Here is a 23,436-nt window from a genome sequence, read left to right as displayed (position 1 = left end):
CCCTTCCTCCCTCCCGCCCTCTCTCTCGCTCTCACTCTCTCTCTCTCTTTCTCTCTCACCCACACACTGTCAGGGACACGGAGAGATGCGCACACGGTGCGATGGTGTCTGAGGACGAGGAGTGAAGTTGTTTATGTAGCTGAATGGAGAATTGTGATCTACGATTAAGGACTATATTATGGTGCAAAAAGACATGAAGAACGGACAGCTATCACTATTTGTGAAAGTGCAGCTGCGGTGCAGTTTTATCAAAAACATTTTTTGCCTTGTAAACAGATTACCAGGAAAGCTCACAAACAAGGATTCAGATGTATTTTTTTAGGATGATGTCAGCTTTACTTTTCAATTATAGCCTCTAAACAAAAGGTAAGCGAGTTAAATCTTTAGCCAATATACTTTGGTTATTTTGTGCTATTCCTTATGCATGTGCAGAAAGTAATAAGCATATGCATTTAGGCTACTGAAGTGCTGTACTCAAGGTATAGGCTATACTTTCACTTTACTTGAGTATAGTTCCATTTTTGATAGGTTACTTTTTACTTCTATAGTCAACATCTCAGAGGCAAAATGTTCCTACTTTAAAGGATCACTTCACCACTTGTCAACTTATCTTTATATAATTGAGTACTACAGACGAAAAACTGTTTAAGTCCACACTAATTATCCATAATGTATAAATGATGGACAACGAGGCCTTTTCATGGAGGTGTCAGAATAAAATTTGGACTAAACTGTTTTTCGTGGTGCTCACTATAATGTTCATGATAAAATATCACAATTTTGTTCTACACTGTCTACTCGTTATAATGAACTTTAGTGAGGACCAATTATATGAAGGTAGGTTGAAAAGTGGTGAAGTGGTCCTTTAACTGATTATAGGTGAATCTACCCAGCAGCACATGCAGTTCAATCAGCCCCACTTTTACCAGCTGCAACAATAAAGTGACGATTTATTATGAGTACAGGTTTACTTATTATACTACTTTCTAGTGATATTTAAGTAAGCAATCTTTAAGTACTTATTCCATCACTGTTTCTTTTGAAAGTTATTTCAGTGTTCATTTTTACCCAACACCTCTATGATAAAGATCTTGATTAATGTATTTTCTCAACATGATTGGTTTGTTTCCATCCATGCCAGTGATACAGCTACAGTATACAGTATCTCCTCTCGGCAAACGCACCACCTTTAGATGTTGACACCATTATGTCACCATACTCCATGTCTGTGGGTGGTATAGAATAACAACCCCAAGGAACTCAGCTGTAAATACTGTGAGGGTGGAAAATAATTAAGAGACCGAAATAATGGCAAGCAAATAGGATATATCCTTTAGGCTGATATGTCAGAGACTCCGAGTAACTCCAGCCCAGTGAGTGAGGTGGCTCGGTAGTAGAATATAATTAGAATAAAGCAGTTCATTCATTTTCATGCATGCTCAAATACATTTTGAGGTCTATTTTGAGGCCAACCATGTGTTTTACCATTTCAGAAAATCAACTCCAAATTCCATGTTGAAATGTTTTGAAAATATATTTTCTTATACTGGCAACGCAGTCTGCAGGGAGGTTTAGTAAGATGTGCAGATGTTTTGCAGTACTCAATCATCTTCCAGCTGTGTACCATGACTGCCCATATAGACTAATCACCTATTTCATCACCTTAAGCCTGATTCGCAAACCAGTTATTTTTGGCAAGTGTACAGGTTGCCTGTTCCTGCACAAAATGTTAACTTTAATTTAGTCTCTTCTTGTAGATATCATGAAGGAAGCAGAAATAATTCCCAACAGCATTGCATGAACATTATAGCCTATACGTGGGCTGATTCATCCACATATGATGGCCTATTGTCCCATTCGATCTGCACAAGAACTGCCAAAAGAACACAATGCCACACAAACCCTTACCCTTACCTAGCATCCCTATTAGTGGACACATCATAATAGGCTCACATTCGACAAAGAAATAGGAAAACATTTGCAGAAAATAGCAGATCTTTAAAAAAGGAGGTGACCAAGAAGTCTCCCGGGGGACCCCGGCTTGTTCTGTAGTACAATTTATAATGTAGATTGTTGACAGTATAGCAGCTACAATTGTATCCAAAGAGACTTACAAGTGCAAGATCAGAATTCAGTTCAGTTCAGTTCAGTTCAGTTCAGTTCAGTTCAGTTCAGTTCAGTTCAGTTCAGTTCAGTTCAGTTCAGTTCAGTTCAGTTTTAGTTTAGTTTAGTTTAAGTTTATTGAGGATCCCCATTAGCTTCTTAGTTCTTCCTGGCGTCCTCACGGAATAATTTATTTACAAAAATCAAAAACAAGTTTACAGACATTACAAAAGAAAACAAGATAATATACGTGTACAGCATAAAAGCACGGTTAGTGCATTCACCTTATAGTGACATGGTATAGTTAAATAAACAGAATTATAATTATTTCTCTATATTTATAAGAAAGTGCTTCAGTCTTTTCTTAAAATGCCTTTTACCTTAAATATCTGTGATGCATACTGGTGGAGAGTTCCAGAAAGTCATTGCACTGTACATGACTGTATTCTTCATTGCATCACTTCTTGGCTTGGGCACTGTAAATCGACCCATGTGGACATGTGGTCTGTAAATATCAAACCACATGTCTGATATTATATCTGTGTATAATAGATTTTTTTTATAAGCATTTTGGTATTTTAGTTGAACAAATTCCTAAAAATATAAAAATATTAGGAATAAGCAGAGTAATTCAACACTAGTCAATAAACAATAAGGTAGTCACATAAGTGGAGTGCAGAGAGAACAATGAATAGTGCCTCAAATAAACTAGGACACCAGGTAAACATCTACATAACAATTTTAACATTTGTGGTCAATAAAAACAAGTATTATGTAACAAAAACATGAGAACATGTGACCACGATATACGGTATCTGCAATGTAAGCAAGCATCTAGTAGTCAGGGATACAAGGACAGAGGAGGAGTATACTAGCGGGTGCAGGGACAAATTAGCCATTGGGCCAGTGGGGCCGTGGCCCAGGGGCCCTTGGCTCTCAGGGGCCCTTCAGGGAAATTGGACCGTAAGGTACTAGGTTTGACGCCCTGAAAAGGGCTCCTGGGGCCCTTCATTGGCCATTGATTTTGTTAAATTTAGGTCAAAAAGATGATAAAAACACGGAAAAACACCAAAGATTTGCGCGCACGCGCGCTATGGGGGCCCTGCAAAAATTACCGGCCCAGGGGCCCTCGGGGGGTTAATCCGTCCCTGAGCGGGTGAGGTACAGTGTAATAGAGTGTGGGGTTTACGTAGGGTTTAAGTAACAAAAAAGGAATTCTGTTTACAATACAAACTCCAGGCACTTATGGAACAGTAAAAACAGTGTGAATCAACCTCTTCTCGGGAAGTGGTTGCAGTAGTAGTATGCTGACTCGCTCTGATATATCTTTTGTTTCTGTCATTTCTTTCCTTCCTTCCACTTGTAACTCCATCCGTCTTTCAAGCCTGCCTATATTTACCCCCTCCGTTCTTCTTTTGCTCCTGTCTCTCATCTTCACGATCATCAGATCAGATCACAGATTAAATAAGGTCTTATAATATTATAATCTTAAACCGTGGGATCGCACATTGACGGCCATCCAAAGTAAAATCCTCAGTGTTAATTTATCCAATCCAACTGTAACTGAGGGTGTACAAATGAACCCTTTCGGGTCTATTTGGTTGCACTCAGAGTTGAACTACACTGATGATTTTACTGTGTAGCTTTCATGTTGTTTGTATTGTGAGATTAAGGAAATTGTAATCTCATGTTCTGACATAGGCCTCTACAATCCTCGGCAGACACAAACACAGATTCATAACAATTCCCATTCAATGGGATTATACTGTGGTGTACAGTACATTGATTTGGCTCCTCTGATGCTGTTGAATATAACATATACGTCAAACTGACAGTGACGTTCTCTAACCCGATTAGTTATCTGCACTCCTCTTACGTTGGACAGAGTGGGGAGTAACAAACAAATAGGTTGTGCCAAATAAAGAATAGCAAAACAAGAGTGGCTACCGTAATTGTGCTGTATTCGACACAACTGGAGTGTGTGTAAGTGTGCGTGCGTGTGTGCGTGCATCCTTGTAGCTGCATGCATTTGCATGTGTGTGCATGTACAGTCTATGTTTACAGTACAGTCTGTACTGTCATGCACACACACGCGCACACACGCACACACACACACACACACACACACACACACACACACACACACACACACACACACACACACATACACATGTGTGTCTATGTCTACCGGTATATATATAGCCTACCGGTAGTGAAAATAGCCAAGTATAATAAAGGCTTAGTGGTTAATCAGACTAATACACTTAATTTTTTAAACGGGTAAGAAAAAGAAAGAAAGAAAGAAGTTTATTGGTTCTAAATATGGGCTTTGATATTTTGTCTTAAGTGCCCATGCAGCCCTAGTATATCACATAACAAACCTAGTATATCACATAACAAACCTCTGACCACTCAGTCAGTCAACAACACAGAGAAGAATCTCTGAAGAAAGGGGAGAGAGGTTCCTATGGAGACACTAATGACTACCTTTAACCATTAATTACCACAGCTCTCCCACAGGGAGTAATGCTTCATGTCAGCAGGGAATGGAGTTTCTGCCATTTGTTTTAAAATGTTTTAAAAATACAACAGTGGTTCCCAAACTTTTTCATGTCATGGACCCCCAAATCTACACTAATTAGCCCACTGACCCCCATTTCAAAAGATATTTCAGGGACCCCCATAAGAGAAGATCTTTACGGCTCTAGCAGTGATTCTCAACCTGTTAAATTTCAAAGACCCCCCAGTTTGACATGCATGTCTAGTGTCTACAGACCCGCATTTAATGGCATTTCTTTCTCTGGGACCCCAATTTATATTGTAAAATCAATGTTAATGTAACTGAGAGTGTACAAATGGAACCAAATGGACTCCATTTGTACACTCTCAGAGTTACAGACCCTTAAGGGTCCATTTGATTCCATTTAGCTGGGGACCCCCTGGAACTCCCTCAAGGACCCCTGGGGGTCCCCCGGACCCCACTTTTGGAACCACTGCTCTACAAGAACTCATCTTGATCTGTGTCATTCAATAGATTTAGATTTTTTTTACCCTTCTTTTATTACCCCATCTAAACGTTTTAGACCAAAATACGTTTGGTGTGTATGTGAAATGTTGACAGTGATTGAATCACAGTGCAATGATTTGATGTCAGAGTGAAACAAACTGAAGAGAACACTATTCCATAAATTACAAATACGTTATCGTGGTCATAAGGCTTCACCAGCCCAGATGCAGCTTATAGGTCCGTCCAGAAGCGTGTTGTGTTACGTGTATATATCCACAAATCAAAGTGAGGATCGAGGCGGGTCACAGGCGGAAACAAAAGCAAACTGTGACACATCGATGACCAGTGGTGGAAAGTAACTTACTAAGTAAGTACATTTACTTAAGTACTGTAGGTACTTAAGTTCCATTTTGAGGTATTTGCACTTTACTTTTGAATTTCCAATACTTTTACTTCTACACCACTACATCTCAGATCCAAATGTTGTACTTTTAACATTTATTTGCTTTTTGATTATTATTACAAAACATACATTAACCACTTCAGCCCTATATAGGCTACATTTCGTCTGTTTGAAAATAGCCGATCTACAAGCTCATAATGCATCACGATGCGCCGCATTGTGAGCTTGTAGATCGGCTATTTTCAAAAGATTTGTATACATTTGAAAACTTGAAATGAGACATTCCGCATAATGAGCCTACTTTTACTTTTGGTACTTTAAGTACATCTTGATGCCAATACTTTTGTACTTTTACTCATTTAGAATTCCGGACTTTTACTTTACTTCTATATTGCATTATTGATGTTTTTACTCAAGTAAAAATTGTGAGTACTTTTTCCACCACTGAAACTGTGACACACTGATGACGGCTGCATATTAGAAACGTCTGAGGCATAATGGAACAAACAAAACCAAAGTATTTCTGAGTGTGACCCGCCTCCTCTCTTTGATTGGGTGAACAGTTTATTGGTCAGAGGAGCGTGGCGGTACAAGAGAATCACAGATGTAGGCTAAAGGGAAACTCTCTCCAGGCGTTCAGTCCTGATGAACACGTTGACGAGAATGGGAGGTGGATGTGAGCTCACCGTGACCTTGACCTTTGACATACATAACATTCATTTAATTTTTATCCGATTTGACATTTTGGGTGAAAATATATCATATAATTATTAGCACATGAATTCTTCAGTTATGGCCAAAAACACACGTCTTGTGAGGTAACAGACAGTAACCTTATAGCCTCGGAGACCGCAGGCGTTTTGTTTTCAAAGGAGAAAGAAAGCCTGGGCGAGGCTGGCATACGAGTGGAAGTGAGCCTTGTATTTCAGCTAAATAAAAGTGCAGAGCGGCGTCACTCCAAATGTGGTGACATCGAGCCTCGGTCTCATGCCTTACTCATCTGCGAAGAGAAAATCGGCAGCGACATAACAATAAGAATAGCAGTGATTCTACAGTCACTGCAATCATGTATTGGGCCTTGACGACCTACCAGTATACAGAGAGATTCATGCCACACACTGAAAATACATTCTTAGAGCTAATTCAGTTCGATTTAAGAGTTTTTACAAGTTTTGCTCGCGAAACAATCGTATTTTGTTTATTAATCTAAATGTGCAGCTTATTTCTTTTCTACTGACTTCAGTCATTTAAACCCTATTTACTGTTCTTGGTTGACAGGGCTCTATAATAATTTGATCCGCTCCTATTTCCCCCTCTACACCTGTCTTCGCTGAAAATAGCCAATTTACAAGCTCACAATTATAATCTTTTCCACACAGTTTTAGCCCATTCACATACATTTAGATGTCATCAGTCATCAGTAGGCGAAGAGCTTTGATCCTCTGTCTACACTCTACAAAGACTTGTCTGACAGAGTCTGCAGTAATGCTAAGTAATACCATGAGTCACAGTCACATCGACATGGTCCTTTAAAATAGGTTGATGATGTCACATAGAGTAGATGTCATTTGCCAAGCTGCGAATGTTACCAAGCTTACATAATCCTGTCATCTTGCGACTATTTGATTGGTTATGCATTGTAATCTCGTCATTTATATGCCAAGTTACAACATCTGTCCTGGATGTGTATGGAAGGAGTATGGAAGCACACAAAGGTTATCAGCAGTGTGTGCCACGTGATCCCAAATGAATGTGGTGGAAAAAGTACTTGCTTCTTTTACTTAAGTAAAAGTATCAATACTAAGTAGAAGTAGAAGTCCGGAATTCAAAATGTACTAAAAGTACAAAAGTATTGGTAATAAAATGTACCAATTTAAGTATCAAAAATACAAAGTACTATTTACCATTTTCAAAATGGCCAAATAGGGCTGCAGTGGTTAATGTTTTGTAATAATAATCCAAAATATACTAGTATAGGTTTTCAAATAAATGTAGTGGAGTAAAAGTATAGGCTACATTATTTCGATTTGAGATGTAGTGGAGTATAAGTAAAAGTAAAAGTATTGGACAATGGCAATACTCAACTAAAGTACAAATACCTTAAAATTGTACTTAATTACAGCACATAAGTTAATGTAGGCCTACTTAGTTATACTTTCCACCACTGGACATTAAACACTATCTTTAAACCACTTAAACCCTATTTACTCGGGGTCCCCCAGGGCTCTATACTAGATCCACTGGTATTTCTCTCTAGTGTCTATAGTCTAGACCAGTGGTTCCCAAAGTGTCTGACATGTTGACTCCCCTACGCCCACAACCATGAAACCTAAACTGCACTGCACTGCTGTCTTGCGTGAGCCCCTGCAGCCGCCTGTTATGCAACCTGATGCTTTTCCGTCCTCCTGTCTCTCCCAGCTTACTGCGGTCCAAACAGCAGATTGATTGTACATTACCACTCATTCATCTCTTCATTTTGACCTTTTCCCCCTCCAATGCCCCGTCTGGTTTTCCAGTCCCACGGCATGCAGGGTCCCTGCGGGCTAACTGGTAGTGCGGGGACCCAATCAATAGGCTTTCATTACAAAATAAATGTCGTGGCAGCTTCATGCACATCATCGGTATTTCCAATACGTGGTAATGGTTTTGTGGCACACGTACGTCACGTCCAGCAATTAGCCCCGTTTACGGGGTGGTGGCCTGTAGCAGTAAGAGGCAGTCTAGGAATGGGGAGGTTCGCCATGCAGTTCAACCCTCGGTTTGCCCAGTCCACGTGTTCAAGTTCCCCCGAGCAAGACACTTGACCTCTAATGGTTTCCACCATGCACTCATCATCAGAGCCATCTGAGTAGCCATCAGCTGGATGAAATAGTAAAAGTAATTCCCCCTCCCCGGGGAACGGAACACACAGTACTTCCTTAATCTTGTATTTGCCTCGTTGAGATTACAAAAGAGATTACAAAAAGCAGTGCAATATATCAAAATATATCAACAGTCGAAATGAATATAGTCTGCACACTGGTTCTCCGCTCCACTTGTTTTTTATTGCCATTTCAATCTTATATTCACAAGGAATAACTTTTGAACAGGGACATTTTTCAGCAAGTATAACTTTGTTGTTTTATTCTCAGAAGATGCATCATCATCATCAGGGCCCAGCGCTGGCACCTCCTGTAAGACAGACCTGAGCACATACTGCCTCATCGCTTGCCTCCTCTATTTTAATGGTTGGAACTGCCCGCCCCAACCTGCATTACTGCCCTTGCAGACACAGCCTGATAATCAGCAGCAGCACCATGGAATCAGTGCCACTCAGCAGGTACAGATGAGAGTCAAAACCGTTACCCCCTTTATTTTCCCAATTTAGTAGTTACAGAATAACTCTTCCTACTTTCCATTTAGTGTGCAGTGGTTCTCAAACTTAATAACTCTGAGAGTGTACAATTGGAACCAAATGGACCACAAGTCCATTTGGTTCCATTTGTACACTCTCAGAGTTACACACCCGTACGGGGCTATTTGTAACCCACTCAAGGACACATTTATTCATTCATTCATTCTTTTTTTTCTCTTTTTTTTATACCAGATACAGCATTGTATCTACAGATGAAGATGCCCTAAAGATCTCCACCCTGGGCCTTCACAACGGCCACGGTCCTCTGAAGCAGCACTCACTGACGGCGCTCCGGGCAGGTGCAGATGGAGGAGGGGGACGTGGAGAAGGAGAGCGTCACGGCACAGAGGAAGGAGCAGGCATGTTATCCTTGAGAGTGAACAACGAACCCGTCGTTCACACCCGCCGCTCGTCCCCGTCGTGCCACTCGGGCATGGACCTGGGGCCGAGTCGCCTTCGCAGCCGCTTCGTGAGGAAGAACGGCCAGTGCAACGTGGAGTTCAACAACATGGAGGACAAGCCGCGGCGCTACCTGGCCGACATATTCACCACCTGCGTGGACATCCGCTGGCGCTACATGCTGATGCTCTTCACCGCCGCGTTCCTCCTGTCGTGGCTGCTGTTCGGGCTGGTGTTCTGGGGCGTGGCCCTGGCCCATGGGGACTTTGACCTCCTTGGCCCCGCTCGCGGCGAGGAGCCCGTGGACGCCTCGGAGGGAAGAGGAGCAGACTGGCGCCCGTGCATCCTTCACGTCCAGGGCTTGCTGGGAGCGTTCCTATTCTCCATAGAGACCCAGACCACCATCGGATACGGCTTCCGCTGTGTGACGGAGGAATGCCCGGTCGCCGTGGTGACCGTGGTGGTGCAGTCCATCGTGGGCTGCATCATTGACTCCTTCATGATCGGCACGATCATGGCCAAGATGGTGCGGCCCAAGAAGCGGGCACAGACGCTGCTGTTCTCGCACCACGCCGTGATCGCGCTGCGCGACGGCAAGCTGTGCCTCATGTGGCGGCTGGGGAACATGCGCAAGAGCCACATCGTGGAGGCCCACGTGCGCGCGCAGTTCCTTCGGCCGCACGTGACCCGAGAGGGCGAGTTCCTCCCGCTGGAGCAGAGGGACATCGACGTGGGCTACGACGACGGGCTGGACCGGCTGTTCCTGGTGATGCCGCTGGTGGTCGTCCACGAGATCAACGAGAGCAGCCCTCTGTACGGACTGAGCCGCGCCGACCTGCAGAAGGAGGACTTTGAGATCATCGTGATCCTGGAGGGCATGGTGGAGGCCACGGCCATGACCACGCAGGCACGCACCTCCTACCTGGCCAGAGAGGTCCTGTGGGGCCACCGCTTTGAGCCCTTGATCTTCGAGAAGGGCGACCGCTACCACGTGGACTACTCACGCTTCCACAAGACGTACGAGGTGCAGTCCACACCACACTGCAGCGCCAGGGAGCTGAGTCACATGGCCGGCCGAGGGAGCCAGTGCTCGTCCTCCACCGCCACCTTCTCGCGGTCGCCGTCACCGTTCGGCCCGCGGAGGACGCGCAACCTCCTGGCCCCGCACTCTCCCAGCGCATTCTGCTACGAGAACGAGGTGGCCTTGTGCTGCGGGGAGGAGGACGAGGAGCAGGAGGAGGCGGGGGAGACCAAGGTGGCAAAGGACGACGTGGCGGGGAACCTGGACGCAAAGGGCGATCGAGAGAGAGAGGAGAGAGGCGAGGCGCACCTCTTTGTGGCGGAGCAGACAGTGGAGGTGCTGTGCGTGCTGGACATAGAGAGCCAAATTACCTATGACAGACTGGCTCCGCCTTCGTATGTTAGCAAGGAATCGGGAGTTTGAAGCTCTAATTTAAAGACTGGAATAAAATATGTGCCCTTTTGATTTGTGTTTTCAGCCTGTCTGTGGGTATCCACCAAAGCTCTTTGATGTATAGTCTACTAAATAAAACTGAGGAATGTAGATTGCACGTTCACAGAAAGAGAAAGAAAAATGTTTTATTTTTTAAATAATAATAATAATTTGTTACTAAGTATTGTCTATGTTTAATTACAACATGAATCAGTAGTATACATACAACACTCCAGGGTGTGACTGCATTGGGCCTTCTTTGAAGTCACACTGATTATACTTTTACTCAGCATGGCTTTGTGTGTGGTCTACATGGAATTATACGGTTGTTGGGAAAGGGGTCAGTTTCTGATTTCCATTCTCATCTTGTAAATATGATAAGCTTTTGTTTTATTTTTATTATTATTAGACCAAAATGTAAGCATCATATAAAAGGCAAATAATGATGAATGACAATGTCCATAATGTGAATGTGTGCTCTGCCAATATGTAGGCCTACATCATTTATTTTCTCAGTGTAAAAATAAATATGTGATTTCTTCTGTATTTAAAAACCTATGCATGGCCGCTCATGTCTTACTGTTTGAGTGTTGTCACTGCTTTGTTTGATAAATTAGATCTTTCCAAAATATTCATAATAACAGCAACAACGTCTCTCTGAATCCTATATAGCACTTAAACAGTGAATCTACAGTAACTACCATGTACTGTATGTAAATGAAGGACAAGCACCTTATTCCGAATTTTATCATAAAGTCACTGTCAGATGGAAATAATCGGCTATTCTTACTACTTTTCTGTGACACTGTAGTGTGACACAGTAGGGCATTAGGCCTAATTTATGCCGAAAAAGAAAGCCACAGAATGTTCTATTATGGAGAAACAAGGTTTCTGCCCGACCTGTTTTGAATACATTTTGTATCAATAAAAAGCACCCAATGAAACAAATAACAGCGTCTGCTGTTCTGCTTGACTCACGACATCGAGTCACGTTCACTTCCCTTTAGAGCACTGACTCTGTGTCAGTCAGAGGTCAACGCAGTACCTGTGTTGACGGCCACCTGTTTTGATTACTCCGGTAAAAAATGCTGTCCTATTGGCTGGCTCGATCTCCGTTTCGAAGCAGCAGGGAAGTTCCTCTAAATATCCTTCTAACAAGCACAAAAATCTATAATCCGGCTTAACCCACCTGTCTCGTTCATCATGAGTCAGTCCTCAGCAGCCAGCCAGAGAGAGGGAGCCCAAACTGGGGTAGAATTAGCCAGAATTTAAAAAAACAGTGTCACAGCACAACACTTTTAATGTCACAGCCAAGATTATTTCTGGTTTTGGCTCTGCGCGCTTGTGTGTGTGTGTGTGTGTGTGTGTGTGTGTGTGTGTGTGTGTGTGTGTGTGTGTGTGTGTGTGTGTGTGTGTGTGTGTGTGTGTGTGTGTGTGTGTGTGTGTGTGTGTGTGTGTGTGTGTGTGTGTGTGTGTGTGCCAGAGACTGAAGGACAAATAGAAATAGACAAGATGTAGGCCTGTTGGACATGTATAGCATGTGGACAAGGACAGCTGACACGGAGGAAGGACAGACAGGACTGTGAGCTATGTAACTAAGTAGCCCACATTTACTCAAGTACTGTACTTACTACTTGGCTATACAATTTTGAGTTTTTTTACTTGACTGGAGTATTTCCAATTTTCAGCACTTTACCTCTACTCCACTATATCTCATCTCAGAGGCAAATATTGTACATTTACTCCACCAGAATTATTTGGAAACTTGAGTTACTATAGTTAGATTAGATAGTAGATTTTTATTATTATTATTATTATTATTATTATTAGAGAGGTGCCTGTGGGGCATTGGTTAGGCCTACTTCAGCCCTATATAGTGTACATTCAGGCCATTTGAAAATAGCCGTTATTATTTTATTTTTTTATACATTTGAAAACTTGTGAAATGGGACAGTCTGCATAATGAATACTTTCTACTTTTAGTACTTTTGGTATTTTGATACCAATAGAGGGTATGCGCGTGACCCATCATCATCAAACCCGGAATGCAGGAATGCCTACTGAATGGCAAAAAACTACTTTCTGGCCTTGACAACCCATGCATCCAAACAGAAAGGTCCTATCTGATTGCATTAAACAACGTTAAACAATGTTAAACTCACTTTGCATGTTGCTTTGCCACTCGATTTGCCACTTGATGTGCCATTCACTTTAAGCATGTGCATATACCCTCTTGTACTTTTACTCAAGTAAACTTTGAATTCCGAACTTTTCCTTGTAACAGAGTATTTCTCCATTGCACTATACTTTCACTTAAGTAAAAAAAGAAAATCACAATTCAGTCTCTTTTGTTACGACCCTGGGGTCTGTGTATATGTGGCATATTGAGACTGAGAGCAGGATTCTGTGTACCATTCTCTTCTTTTCCCTGGTCTGAGGTGATCTGCTGAGAGTGATATGTGACAGCTGACAGGTGTGTGTGAGCTAAGGGAGTGGCACAGGTGTGATTGAGTGAGTGATTGAGTGAATGATTGAGAGAGTAGGTGGTGACCAAGAGGTGATTGGTCCCAGGCTGACGTGGAGGAGGATAAAAGGCCAGTTCTCCTCTGCGTCGACGAATGGGCTCCATCCTCTCGTCACTCCCATTGTGGACTGCCAGCCCATGCACCACACCCATGTAAGTTATTCTCTCTCTCTGCATTGTAAAAACGTAAGTTCTGGGATGATTTAAAAGCCATGGTTTTGGTCAGGGTGGCTGGGTGGGGGTTTATTTGCATAATGTAAATGTGCTGATGATTGGTTAAAGTTATGTTAAGGATTGTATTTTGGATTATTCATTTGGTAGTTAAGTTAGGGTTCTGTTGTTTAGTTTATTATTTCATTAATACATAACCCACCCTGATGAAAAACAATCACACCCGTGTGAAGTGAGGGGCGCTCTTATCATCATACATAACATTCCGTGCTCAACAAATCAAATCATCACAAATACCATTCTGGCCAATCACAATTTGTGTCTTCACTTTTATGTCCTCACTTTTGTCTTCAATGTTTGTATTTACAGTGCACAAAAAGTTAGGCATAGGAGGACTATGGGCATATAGGAGGGGCTAGTGCCCCTCAAAAACCCATCCTATGGCTGAAACAGCTGTTTGCGGGTGTTTCATTGGGAGGTTCACTCGTCTTCATGTTGCACCTCAGTTCCCCTAGGATGGGGCCGTAACATTTTCTTATATTATTTGAGAATATGTCCAATTGATCCGTTTTTATAGGCTGCTATATTTTGCTGATTACTTTTGATTCAGTAATGGACTTTTTATTTTATCAGTTTATTTTTTGTTTTTTATAAAACAAAAAATACTTCAACTACTTCACTGTCATCTGTGAAAAATACGTCTGTCTTTGAAAGCTTTGAAGAGATTTGTTTTGTAACCTGCCTCTGGAAGCCGTGAGAAAGACTGCTTTGTGCCATGCATGACCAACTCTAGTCTTGCTTATTTATTTGTGTTATTTGATTTGTGTTCAGCTTAGGTTTGTAGTTTGGGTTTTGTTAGTTAAATTATAGGTTTGTTTATATTGTATATTTTTGTATATATTCCTAATTTTGGCCGTAATAAATATATAGCCTATTCCTTTTGTCCTTTTGCATTTTATGTTGCTTCTCCTAACCCTGGGGGCGTAACATAAATGGACTCTGGACTGTACTGTAGTGTAGAGAGAGCATACATGGGCTGGGCAATACATGGGCGGCTGCATGTCCAATGTATTTGCATTTAAGTTCATCAAGTAACCTATAACTAAATGCATTTGAAATTTAATAAACTTCTTCATGATTACAATTCAAAATAGCAAAAAAATATATAATCAGGATTTCAATTCAAATATAGCAAAAATAGCAGATCTACAAGCTCAAAACACGTCGCATGGCGTTTTGAGCTTGTAAGGATCTGCTATTTTTTATACAACAGTATGCAATGTGGCCCTCTGTGAGTGTGGAACTATAGTGGCCCTCTGGAGTGAGTGTGGAACTATAGTGGCCCTCTGGAGTGAGTGTGGAACTATAGTGGCCCTCTGGAGTGAGTGTGGAACTATAGTGGCCCTCTGGAGTGTGTGTGGAACTATAGTGGCCCTCTGGAGCGAGTGTGGAACTATGTATAGTGGCCCTCTGGAGTGAGTGTGTAACTTTAGAGGCCCTCTGGAGTGAGTGTGGAACTATAGTGGCCCTCTGGAGCGAGTGTGGAACTATGTATAGTGGCCCTCTGGAGTGAGTGTGGAACTATAGTGGCCCTCTGGAGTGAGTGTGGAACTATAGTGGCCCTCTGGAGTGAGTGTGGAACTATAGTGGCCCTCTGGAGAGAGTGTGGAACTATTGTGGCCCTCTGGAGTGAGTATGGAACTATAGTGGCCCTCTGGAGCGAGTGTGGAACTATGTATAGTGGCCCTCTGGAGTGAGTGTGGAACTATAGTGGCCCTCTGGAGTGAGTGTGGAACTATAGTGGCCCTCTGGAGTGAGTGTGGAACTATAGTGGCCCTCTGGAGTGCGTGTGGAACTATAGTGGCCCTCTGGAGTGCGTGTGGAACTATAGTGGCCCTCTCCATCTTCAATGTTGCCCACCCCTGCTGTAGAGAGAGAGGGACCGCGCTCTGGTACTTACCAGGAAAAGCGTTAGGGGGCGCTGTTGTCCATTGCAAGGCAAGAGGTCCGACCAACATTGTCGTTGTTGTTGTTGTGTGGGCTCCCTCAAGTGGCTGGCCATAGTACCACATTGTTGAATGCAAAAAGTATGGAGCTCTGTATCTTCGTAGGGCAGGCTATGCTATCCCTCGAGTAAAATCACCTATTTTATATATAACTTTTGATTTCTATAGACATGAAGCTAACCGTCCATGTAAATAGCCTACTGTTTGTAAATATAAACATAGCCTACAGGTTTATACTGTGTACAGTGTACAGTACACATGTAGAGTCTGTAGACTGTAATCCTGCACTGTTTGCACTAGGGATCTTGGTAGAAATACTGTGAGTACAAACAGAGAAACTATACCTTTAAATGCTATTTGTCATAGCATTGTACGCCGCAGTAGACTATAGGCCTATAGCTATTTCTGACAAATGCATAATTATTGTGGTTTGGATGTAGGCTAATTCTGTTTACACCACTCTTTACACGTTTCTTTATTCCCATTCAATTGTTTTGTTTTGTTTTGTTTGGTTTTGTTTTGTTTGGTTTGATCACACTTTTGCTTTAGCAATGTAAACATATGTTTTATAATGCCAATAAAGCCCATTTTAATTGAATTGAACTAAATTAACAGATCACTTTCTGTCATTCAGAGAGAGACAGAGAGAATGAGACACACACAGAGAGAGAGAGAGAAATAGCACCATGCTTTGTGTGCCATGTGTGTCTATTTGTAAGAATGTGACATAACACACATATCACAGTATAGCAACTGATAATGATGATGGACAATAATAATAATAATAATAATAATAATAATAATAATAATAATAATAATAATTTGACACTTAAGTTAAATACAATGTTAATAGTATAGTCAAAATTAATGTTCTGTCAGTATCTTATACTCCTCATCATGCCACTGGAAACACAGGTGAAGCTTCTACAAACACAGGGAGGTTGATTCTCAAAATCACTATCCAGTTCCCTAAAGTTCCCTAAAAACATCACCTTAAAAACTCTCCAACTCTTCCAAGTCAGTTCAAGTCTTCTGAAGCCAAATTATCACATTGTGAGTGGGGGGGAAAAAACCTATATTTACACCATTATTGAGTGCATGCTCTACTCTCCCCCACTGTGATTACACACACGATCTCTGGATGTGCATTTTGAATTCTTATCTTTGGATTCAGCTGGCAATAATGATGAATACAATGACATAATGTAAGTTTTCCCGGTGAACAATTTATTGAATCTTATAAATGTGTATTCAGGTAGATATATGCAGAATAATTTCTCAACTCTCTGTTACAACTTTAAGGTATAGTGTAAAAGTCTCAATGTAGGCCTATACTTAATCTATGGCTCATTGGCTCATATTGTTTCACTTTAACAGTATATATATAGGCAGAGAATTTGACATTTTCATGCACAATTCCACAAGTCAAATATATGTAAAGAAGTGCCACCCAGTGTGGGATGGACCATACAGGTAAGTACATTTACTCAAGTATATATAGGCTACTGTACAACTTTGCAGAAGTTTTACTTTACTGGAGTATTTCAAAATTTCAATACTTATTATTATTAATTATTATTATTTATTTAGTTATGACTAGTTACTTACTACAAAAAATAAACATACATTAACCACTTCAGCCCTATAATACATTTGGGCCAAATATAGCACATTGTGAGCTTATTTGCTATTTTCAAAAGATGTGTATATATTTGAAAATGTGTGAAATGGAACATACTGCACAATATTGTACTTTCTACTTTTGGTACTTTAAGTACATTTTGATACCAACTTTTGTAGCCTACTTTTACTGAACAAAGTTTTGAATTCCTGACTTTTACTTGTACTTTATACTTTTACTTAAGTAAAACCACGGTGAATGCAATCAATGATGTCAAGAAGTGCCACCATGCACCTATTTACCTGCACTGAGCTTTGCATTCATTCTGAGCTTAACTTTCTGATTTGCAGGCAAACCAGGTATAGCGAACTAACAGGTCTGCTCTGCTTAGAAATGTTGCAGTTATATCAAGTAGGTGAATAAATTAAGGGAAACTCCCATCTCAGATTTCCCTGTCATCTCCCTCTCATATAATATAATCTAATCACCTCTTGGTTTAATATTGTTAAATGTCCTCTCATCTTCTGTCTAATGAGCCATTTCCCCTTCATCCACTCTCCCCATGTTTCGTCCATCACCCCTTTCTTCTCCTCCTGTCCCCCTTGTGCCAGTTAATTACCCTTTATGTGGGTTAATTAGGCAGATCGTCACACTCTCTGTCGTCGGTGTCCATAAAAAGGAGCAGCTGTGTGACCTTTGTGACCCTTGTAAGGACTATAAAGGCAATGGTATGTTCTTGCTTGTAGGCAGACGGTGAGTGTGTATATTCACCTATTTCTGCGTGCATGCATGCGTGCGTGCGTGCGTCACGTGCGTGCGTGCGTGCGTGCGTGCGTGCGTGCGTGCGTGCGTGCGTGCGTGCGTGCGTGCGTGCGTGCGACGGTGCGTGCGTGCGTGCATGCTTGCTTGCGCGCTCACGTGTAGATCTTTGACCTCTCCGGCCTTGGTGGCGGTTCGTTCCCCGGGGGTATACGTATATGCAGAAGCCAGCAGTGGAAACTGTGCCCTCACGGCAGGGGACAGTATTTAGGCACTAAGTGCTCTGGTTTGGGGGAATCTTTTGATTCTGTTGCTGCGTCGTCTTGCGAGGCTGTGTGTGAACTGTGAAGAAGCAGCAGCTCCCTTGGCAGGACAGAGGAGCATTGTTCACAGCAGTGCTGCAGTGTAGGACCGGCTCTAACTGGGATGGGAACCACCACACAGGATCATAACAAGCATCTTCTGGTCAACAGTCTGACCGTTGGTCCCTCTGTTTGTCTGCTCACAGTGAAGTCCATATAAGTCAGAGAGGGTGTACAAATGTGACCGGATTTGGTCACATTTGTACACTCTCTGAGTTATAAATTAACGTTGACGATTTTACTTTGTTAGGTCTCCGTTAGACCTGCCTACAGACAAGAGTGTCTGTTTGTCAACCTGTTAGGATTAGTGTTGATTTCGTCGACGAAAAGTGTTCGTCGACTACCTTTTTTCTCTGACGAGAACTTAATAAAAACTAAGCTATGATGACTAGAGTAGAACTAAGACTAAATATATTGACAATTTCGTCAACAAATAAAAACTAGACTAAAATGATAGGGAGGGACTATAATGGAGAAGAGATCCAGTAAAACTAAAAGACAAGTCATTTTAAGTTTGGTTGCGCTCTGAAAATAGCAGATCCACAAGCTCATAACATAGCGCTGCATATTGTGAGCTTGAAGATCTGCTATTTTCAGCATACAACTTAGTGTAAAATCAGGCATTACGACGCCATCAAGGCCCACCAAAATGCCTTTTTGTCAACAAAATCAACTGTAGATTTAGTCGACTTCAATCTTTTGATATTTAGTCGACTAAAACTAGACTAAAATATGACTAACTAAATTACATTTAATCAAAAGACTATGGCTAAACTATATCAACATTTGCTGTCAAAATCAACACTGGTTAGGATATCTGTCACCTGTCCACCTCTCTTTGAAGCATGTCTGACGTCCCTCTTTCTATAATGCTGTGCAGCACTTTGGTCAACCTTGGTTCTTTTTAAATGTGCTTTATAAATAAAGTTTACTTCACTTGTATTCTGTTTTAATATGTGGCTTTTTATGGCGAGTGAAGAACCTACGTAATGCATAATTCTTTCCACACAAATGTATCAAGAGGCTGCTCATATCTGCATGCATGCTTGTGTTCGAGAGAAGAGGAAGAAAAATGGAGATGAAGAATCCAATAAATCTCCATATTCTCGTTCTCTCTCTTTCTCTCTGTCTCTGTCTGTCTATATGTCTGTCTGTCTCTGTCTCTGTCTCTGTCTCTGTCTCTGTCTCTGTCTCTGTCTCTGTCTCTGTCTCTGTCTCTGTCTCTGTCTCTGTCTCTGTCTCTGTCTCTGTCTCTGTCTCTGTCTCTGTCTCTGTCTCTCTCTCTCTCTCTCTCTCTCTCTCTCTCTCTCTCTCTCTCTCTCTCTCTGTCTTTCCTCTCCCTCTCTCTGGCTGAAAATCCCCCAATATCTTTCTGTTTCATTCCCTTTTATCTCTGCTCAGCCAACAACAGACTCTTTCATGCGGGCATCTTGCCCACGGAGCCCTCAGGCCTTCTCTCCCGCTCACACAGACTAATTGAATGTTCTGAGGAAAACTCATGATTGCAAGTCAGTTGCTGCTGCCTCTCTCTCTCTATCTCTCTCTCTCTCTCTCTCTCTCTCTCTCTCTCTCTCTCTGGACAGATACTCATAATTTGATACAAATTTGAAATCAAGACTATTCCTTAACACCACACCAGCATTGCTTTATTTGTAAGATCAGAGATCACATAAGATTCAGGTAATTGAGTAACACGAGACATATAACACATCCACATCCAAAGTGAAAATCTTCCCTCCTGGGAAAAGTTAACAACGGTCAGAGTGAGTGGGTGAACTGTAATAGAAGAGACTTGTTCCAGATAAAGAGGATCTATACTTTGTCAAAGTGTTATTTTATCTATTTACAAAGACTCACCTATAGGCTACTTAAGTATACTACTTCTTTTTAAATGAGCCACAGTTTTATTTTCATTTTGAACATTTATATAATATTATAATATTACAGGAGTCCAGTTTTGTAGTATAGCTAGATTAATTAGTGGTATATCAATCGGTAATTGCTGGTACAGTTTCTATTCACATTATTCCAAACAAGAAATTATGAATTGGAGTGAATTATGTGTCTAGCCTATATTTGTTGGCTTAACTTGGCTACCACTCTACTTTGTAGAGGTTTTTACTGAGGCCTATGCACAAAAATAAATAACAATGTTTTGGGTCAAATTGTCTGTTAAAATCACACCCATGTGAAGTGAGGGGCACTCTTATCATCATAAGTAATCATACATCATCTCATTCTCAACCAATGGGACATATCCCACCCAATCACGTCGGCCAATCACAATTGAGTGTTTGTGTAAACACCAACATTGTGTAAACACAAACATTGAAGACAAAAGAATGTTTGTGTTTTCACACTTTTCACACAAATCTATATTTTTAAAGGGTTTACTTTTCACTGATTGAGAATTCACCTGAAATATACTCAATTCACAATACACGTGTTACTCCAAAGAAGTAAAACACAGATTATAACTATACTGTTCAACCAAGATTGCGATTTCAGTGCTAGTGGAGTCAAAGGTCATGCAGGTGGAGAGCAGATCTGACAGCATTATTATCCCCCATTTCTAAACCACTCATCACACATCTTAATGAAGGCACCTGTGTGTGTGTGTGTGTGTGTGTGTGTGTGTGTGTGTGTGTGTGTGTGTGTGTGTGTGTGTGTGCGTGCGTGCGTGCGTGCGTGCGTGCGTGCGTGCGTGCGTGCGTGTGTGTGTGTGTGTGTTCTGTTTTTGATTCTGAACGATTCAATTGTGAAACTGCAGAAACCAGATCTGTTATTGGTTTGTAATATTGTTCTCTCATGTTTGGTGTATTTTAGTAAATTATTCTAGCCTGAAATGGTTTAGCCATTTGGAAAAGGGCAGAATATGCAGCTTAATACAGTTGTAAAATGCAATAAACATACATATAACAGAAAATACTTGCTCAAAAAAGCAGCGTAAATCAAAACATATATAGAAACAAAGGGAGATACTCTGTCAGTTTCATATTTATAAAACTATGAAACAGAGTCAAATCTTCTGTAGCAATATATTTTATATCTGCCTAATCGGCAAGTCCAAAACAAAGCAATGCTGCTTCTAACTGAAACAGCTCTGCTGGCAAGTACTGTTGTGAAACTGGTGTCTCAGTAGTAGCTACTACGATCCGTGACCAATAGAGAGTTATAGACTGATCTTGAAGCGATATACAACATCGCCTTCTTAGGGCCTTTCCAACAGTTGATTTGCATTGTTCTTTTGCTGCATGCCATCATTTAGTGCATTGCACGAAACGGGTCTTGTGAGTCTGGCCAGTAGAATCAACCATTAACGTCCGAGACTTGTGACAACATGCCATTGCCATGACTGACCCCGTGAGCTGGCACATATGACAAAGGGGTGAAACAGTCAGTCACAGAGTCATAATTTAAATGCCACTATTGTCCTTCTTTGCCATCGTCATCTTCTTCGTCATACCATCATCATCATCATCATCGTCGTCGTCAGCATCATACCCTGATTTAACATCGATTGGTATTTGAGTCAGATGCACAACTCCATTAGTTTCCTCTCTCCCTCTTTCTCTTTCTCCTTTTGTCTCCCTCTCTCCTTGTCTCCCTCCCTATCCCTCTCTCTCTCCTGTTTCCTCATTCCCCTCTAAATGAGCCTTCTCCTATATATTCTTCCTGGAAATACTATATAGAGTCACTCGTATGTTTCTCCCTATGTCTCCTTGTCTTTCTTTCCATCGCCCTCGTCCTCCTTAACCCTGTCTCCCATGCTATGACTGAGGGCTAGTGGCCGTGGCCAGCGCACGCACGCAGGGAGACGTGGACAGCAGCGGAGCCCAGACAATAGGCCATTCATGATGCCCTGCAATGCAATGATGATCCTGCTATACCCTCCATCACCCTCTTGCTCCTGCCTCCCACCCTCCACCAGCCTCCACAGCTGCACAGGAATGTGGTCCAACTAGTTACCCCCTCCTCCTCCACCTCCTCCTCCACCACCACTACTTCACCAGTACCACCACCACCATCGCAACCTCGGCCAACCCAACCTCAGCTCAGCCCCCTCCCCTGTCCAAAATATACATAAAAAATAAAAAGACGAAGAAGGCAAGAAACGACGAAGCGGTGGGGGGGAATTCTGTAGACGGAACACAAAGAGAGGATTCATTGCTGGTCACAGACACTCGTACAAGAAGAAAAAAAAGGGGGACCCATTTAAGTGTTGCGCAGCTGCACTAATTCACTGGGCGAAAATAGTCGACAGGAGAAGACAAAGGTCAGATAGCAGAATCACTCATTTCATGCCTGATGTGGGTGACATCTCAATAAATCACAGGTTGTAAGACACATCCACTCATAAAATACATTTTGAATAGGGCTGCAACTAACGATTATCTGATCAATTATTATTCTATTGATTACTTTTTTCAATTTATCAAGAAGCATGTTTTTTTAAACTGATGCAAGAAAGATTGCGTTGTTTTATAATAGACTAAATCGATTAGTCTGATTATCCGCTTAAGTCCTATTTAATTTTCATTGTACGTTGGCACTAGTGGCACAAAGGCAGACCTATAAAGCTCAATATGCACAAAAACTAATTTCACCCACTTCTTTATTCTGCATTATGAGCTCTTGTTACATTATGAGTTGCTACAACAGCTGATTGTGATTTTGATTCTGATTCTGGTTCTAAATCTTCTAGATTATTTTTTTCATCTACTTTTTATTGAATTTTAAACAAACATACATAAAAAAGTAAAGACAAAACATCCAACCAAACAAACAATATACATACAAATACACATAAGGCGGTATATCTGCTTCTCTACTCACTCACTTATTGATCACATTCACTATACATAAGTACCTCAAACAGGTGCATCCACTTCAACAGGTGAACAAAGTCCATTAAAGTAACAGATTTAACACAACTGAATTTAAATACAATGAGGGGACATGAGAAATCCACCTAAACCAGTTGTCCATGAAGACTTCAATCTCTATAAACTGAATGTAATTCTCCCCATAATAAACATACTATAGATTAAACAAATCCATTAATTAATAGTTGGTATAACATTTGTAAGACACTTTTTAGTTAGGCTCTTTTGGATGCTACCAGCAATACACTCATGCTGCTTTGCAAATTTAAGTCCTTTCGGATCTGCAAGATTGATGGTTTTAAAATAAAAAAGAATGTCAACTCCAAAAACTGCTTCCACTGCTGTGGA

The 23,436-nt window shown here is 41.5% G+C and overlaps 1 protein-coding gene across 1 annotated transcript; it reads left to right on the top strand.

The window, feature by feature from the left end:
• Positions 1 to 129: 129 nt before the first annotated feature.
• LOC310858654 (ATP-sensitive inward rectifier potassium channel 12-like) lies at positions 130 to 11,529 on the top strand. Its single transcript, XM_083764862.1, has 3 exons — positions 130 to 366; positions 8,645 to 8,832; positions 9,100 to 11,529. Exons 2-3 carry the CDS (start codon positions 8,738 to 8,740, stop codon positions 10,748 to 10,750), a joined length of 1,746 nt encoding a protein of 581 aa, XP_083620988.1. The 5' UTR covers positions 130 to 366; positions 8,645 to 8,737; the 3' UTR covers positions 10,751 to 11,529.
• The last annotated feature ends 11,907 nt before the right edge of the window (positions 11,530 to 23,436 follow it).

This window comes from Protomyctophum parallelum, assembly GCF_964188405.1.
Source record: "Protomyctophum parallelum genome assembly, chromosome: 5".
Classification (NCBI taxonomy): domain Eukaryota; kingdom Metazoa; phylum Chordata; class Actinopteri; order Myctophiformes; family Myctophidae; genus Protomyctophum; species Protomyctophum parallelum.
The sequence above is the reverse complement of the archived record's forward strand: the minus strand, read 5'-3'. Positions and strand labels throughout refer to the sequence as shown.